We start from the raw sequence: 4,495 nt of genomic DNA, 5'->3' as shown, positions 1-4,495 counted from the left end.
CACACACACACACACACACACACACACACACACAAACACACACACAAACACACACACACACACACAAACACACACACAGATAATATATTACTATGCAACATGCCATGACTCATCCCCAGAAAAACAGCGACGACAACAGTTCTATGATCAACTGAGTGAACTTTTAAATACCGTGGATGGCAAAGATAATGTGACAATCATGGGGGACTTAAAGGGCAGAGGGGAAACAAGGAAGCCAACGTGAGAAAGATATATGGGACCACAGAGTGACAGAGAAATAGATCAAAACAGCAATGGAGAAATGACATTACAGTTGTGCGCAGAAAATGTCCTTTCAAATACCTTCTTCCTGCACAAAAGGAGTCAAGTTAAAACTTTGTGCAAATGGAATGACCTAAAGACAGCATCTCAAATTGATTTTATCCTGGCCAAAAGATCAAAACTGAGAAACATCAGATACTCAAGAGTGATACCCAACTACATCATAGACACTGTCCACAGACCAATCATAATGACTATCGTCACACTATACAGAAAAATGCAGAAGCAAGAAAACAACGAGAAGTCGAGAATCTCAGAAATATAAATGACGATACCAAAGGTAAGATACATGAACGTATGAAAGATGTATTTCACAAATTGCCCAAACAACCAGGAGACATTGAAGAGGAATGGAGCCACTTCAAAGCATGTGTGAACAGAGCATTAAAAGAAGAGTGCAGCACCAGGAAAACAGGGGCGGGGCATAAAATAAAAGCAACTATATGGGGGAGTGACTAAATAAAAGAAGCCATCTAGTTGAAGAAAAAGACATTCAAAAAGTAGCAGAAATCAAAGACAGAGGAAGATTACAGAAATGAACGCCGCCAAACTACAAGGGTAGTAAAAGAAGCTAAGAAGAGACCCTGAGCAGTATATGGAGAACAGCTGCAGCTGGCAACAAAAAGTAAAGAAGACCCCCAGGGAGTTTAACAAGAGGGTTAAAAGCACGAGGATGGGGGTAGAACCATTCAACCCAACTGAAATAGTCAAAGATGAGAACGGAAACCTTATTTTCAGTAAACTAGAGATTAAGGAAAGATGGAAACGCTATTTCCAGGAGCTGCTGAATCCTACAGGAGAGACAACACCAAAAAGCTTCTCACCATGAGAAACCACACCAGAACCATCAATACTGCTGAGTGAAACACAACATGTAATAAAGAAAAAACCCACAAACAAAGCACAAACATAGCAGCAGAAGAGATCAAGCTATGCAGCCATATCGGTGAACTCTGGTTATGGAACATATTTAACCTGGCCTGGACAACAAAAACAACAGCTGATGACTGGCAGCGAGCTGTCATTATACCTATTTGGAAAAAGAAAGGTAACAAAAGAGACTGTGGAACCTACAGAGGAATATCCCTTCTCAGCCATGTGGGTAAAATGTTTGACAAGATACTGGAAATGAGAAAGAGACCAACTGTAGAGACTCAACTCAGAGGCGTTCGACCGGGGAAATAGATGCCAGATTTGGGAAGTCTTAGAGTCATATGGTATAACAGGACAATTGCTGGAGAACATCATGAAACTTTATAAAAATAGCCGGTGTGCCGTAAGATCAAATGAAGAACAGTTACTATCGGACAGGTTCTCCATCAGGTCTGAGGTGAGGCAAGGGTGTGTTCTCTCTCCGCTTCTCTTTATCACCAACAAGGATGAGATCGTGAAAGTGGCAAATGACAACATCACTGAACTAAATGAGCTTCTATTTGCTGATGAACAGAGTATATTAAATACAAATGAAGAGAAATTACAAAACACACCTCAAAACTAAATGAGGAATGTAAACACCCTGAACAGGAAAAATCTCCATCTCAAAAACAGAAGTTATGAAGGTCAGCAGAAACTCAGGGAAACTCAACATTCTTATTGATGGAACACAGCTCCAAGTAGTAGGGGCATATAAATATTTGGGAAGCATATTCACACAAGATGAGCGTATGGACAAAGAAATAGAAACAAGAACTATGAAGGCAAAAGCAGTGGCCTACCAGCTAGCACCCCTGATCAGTCACAAGAACATCCCAACCGAAGTGAAATCCCAGCTCATCGATAGCATCTTTGTACCAACATTAACTTTGCCGTGCTATACATGGTCTCTAAACAAGGCACAAGAAAGTAAAATCAATGAATACGAAATGAGGTGTCTCCCCAAAACCATCAACGTCACTAGACCAGACCGCATAAGAGACGAAACCGTACGTCTACAAACTGGAATACCACCAGTAATAAAATTCATAGAGCGTCAAAGATTCAAATTTTAATGGTTTGGACATCTAACCAAAATGTCCAAGAAACAACTAGCGGTTAGAGCTTACAACACCCGAGAATCCGGCTTCAAATCAAGAGGAGGACCAAGAAGGACATGGCTGGATAGGTTAAAAAGGTCATGGAACAAGACGCAACACACTTAGCACAGGATCGAAACCTGCACATCCCCTCGACATCCTAAGGAGATAAGAGGACGGACAAGTTCTAAAAAAAAGTAAAGTAAAAATAGAAAGAGTCAGGAGTAAGGGGGGGCAGTGGGGTGGGGGTGGGGTGGGGAGATGGTGGGAGAGTGGATTGGAAAGCAGATGACAGAAAATGGCAAGGGAACAGGAAGGTAGAACAAAAGAAAATATTCTATAGAAAGAAAACTGACAGGGATTTTTTAACTCATGGGTGAGCGCTGGACCTCTTAGACGAAATGTGCCAGGTGGCAAATCATGTAGTACCAATGTTGTCTGTTACAAAAACTGTCGTTGAGGAACTGTTTTGTTAGGGCATGTGTGGCCATCTATATGCGATTCCTGCTACCTTTGGTTTGCAATTTTATTGAAGAAAACTTAACAACAACACAATAACAACAACGATTACAATACAACAACAATAACAACTACAACAACAACAACAACAACAACCACTATACATGTATGTCTGTGTTTTGATGAGATTTACGCCAGTCAAAAAATTTGGGTTTTCACAGACTTTGCCTTCGGCTATAGAGTAGATTGCAATTAGCCTTGCTTTTTTATCTCGCATTATTTGATCTGAGTTCATGTTCATGGCAATGGCTTCATGGAAGATAAAATAATGCAATCAACAGCCCTGTCTGACTTATAGTGGTTAGTTTCAGGAAGGACTTTGTGTGAATTGATGTGTTCTGCAAAAGTTGTTGTCTTGTAACAAAACAGCAAAACGTGTACACTGGCTTTTTCGTGTAGCGGTTAGGTGCTTCGCTGTAACACGCAGGAGACCCGACTTTGATTCTTGAGCGGGAAGAATTCAAAATGAGTATCTAGGTCTTTCTGCAAGGATGTTGTATCCCTTTCAGCCCAGGTTGGTCATGACAGGCAGGGTCGGTAGCTCCCCTCCTAAATGATCTAAATTAAAGTGTGTCGATTGGGGTGTAAAACACGTTAATTGAAAATACAATTAAGTGAAAAGTGTACTCATTGCAAGATGCTTGTGCAAATACAATAAGTTGCCTGCGCTTGAAAGGTGATGTTGTTGTACTGAAATGTACTGTTTGGTTATATACAGTTCGACTCCACTTGTGTTGAACTCGCTTGAGTTGTTAAACTTGCTTGAGTTCAAGTTCGGTTAAGCTAATCCTTTTCTCGGGTCATAGCACCTCTTCTTCTTTACCTTTGAGTTACGGTTGAGACGAGTTCAATTTGTTCGTAAATATGCATGAGATGAAAGTACTTTTTAACAACAGACTGCAAGTATATCAAAGGTTGTACTGATTTTTTTTATAATGTGTAACGTCAGATGATTCACCACAGTCTTGACCTTCGTGAAACTTAACGTAAAAGTATAATTATGTAGAGCTGGTCAGCTCGCAACAACAGGCTTACATAACACCTCAATGAAACAGCGAGGATAGCGCTACAGCGGAAGTACATGTGCATGTATTTGACGACTCGACGCATGAACCACGTCCCTTGTTGCTTGCCCTCTCCTCTAGGTCAAAGGGTATGGATCATCACAGAACCATGCCGAGTGTTATAATATCCCAGACTATGCATCTGACGTACTTCCTATTCACTATGGAGAGTGCCATTCGACTCTATTTGGAACCAAGCGAAGGGCAAGGGGGGGGGGAGGTTGCCCACGAAATCGACAATTGCGAGACTGGACGTTTTGTCCTTCCCTTGCATATCCACTGTAAAGTTTTATACAGAACAAAGAGCGGCGGTCATACCAGTGCCCGGTCTAGGAGATCATAATTCAAGTCTATAAGTCTGTGCCACACTTACTTCTTCTCCTCCAGACCAGCACAATCACCACGACGACCACGACGACCAAGACGACGACGGCAACAGCGACACCAACAGAGGCGACCACAGTGACGTCAGAGTTGTCCGTGCTCGCCTCAGGGCTCAGTGGAAGAGCTGTAGATAGATAGATAGATAGATAGATAGATAGATAGATAGATAGATAGATAGATAGATAGATAGATAGA

General features: G+C 41.5%; 1 protein-coding gene across 1 annotated transcript in view; it reads right to left on the bottom strand.

Annotated features, from left to right (window-relative positions):
* Positions 1-4,495, bottom strand: part of LOC101847630 — a gene marked incomplete in the record, with an annotated part of 42,602 nt that overhangs the window by 21,070 nt on the left and 17,037 nt on the right. The window contains 1 exon segment of the mRNA XM_035973552.1: positions 4,306-4,424. Within this exon segment, the coding sequence (XP_035829445.1) occupies positions 4,306-4,424 (119 nt within the window).

This window comes from Aplysia californica, unplaced genomic scaffold (assembly GCF_000002075.1).
Source record: "Aplysia californica isolate F4 #8 unplaced genomic scaffold, AplCal3.0 scaffold01401, whole genome shotgun sequence".
Classification (NCBI taxonomy): domain Eukaryota; kingdom Metazoa; phylum Mollusca; class Gastropoda; order Aplysiida; family Aplysiidae; genus Aplysia; species Aplysia californica.
This window is presented reverse-complemented; position numbering and strand designations above follow the sequence as displayed.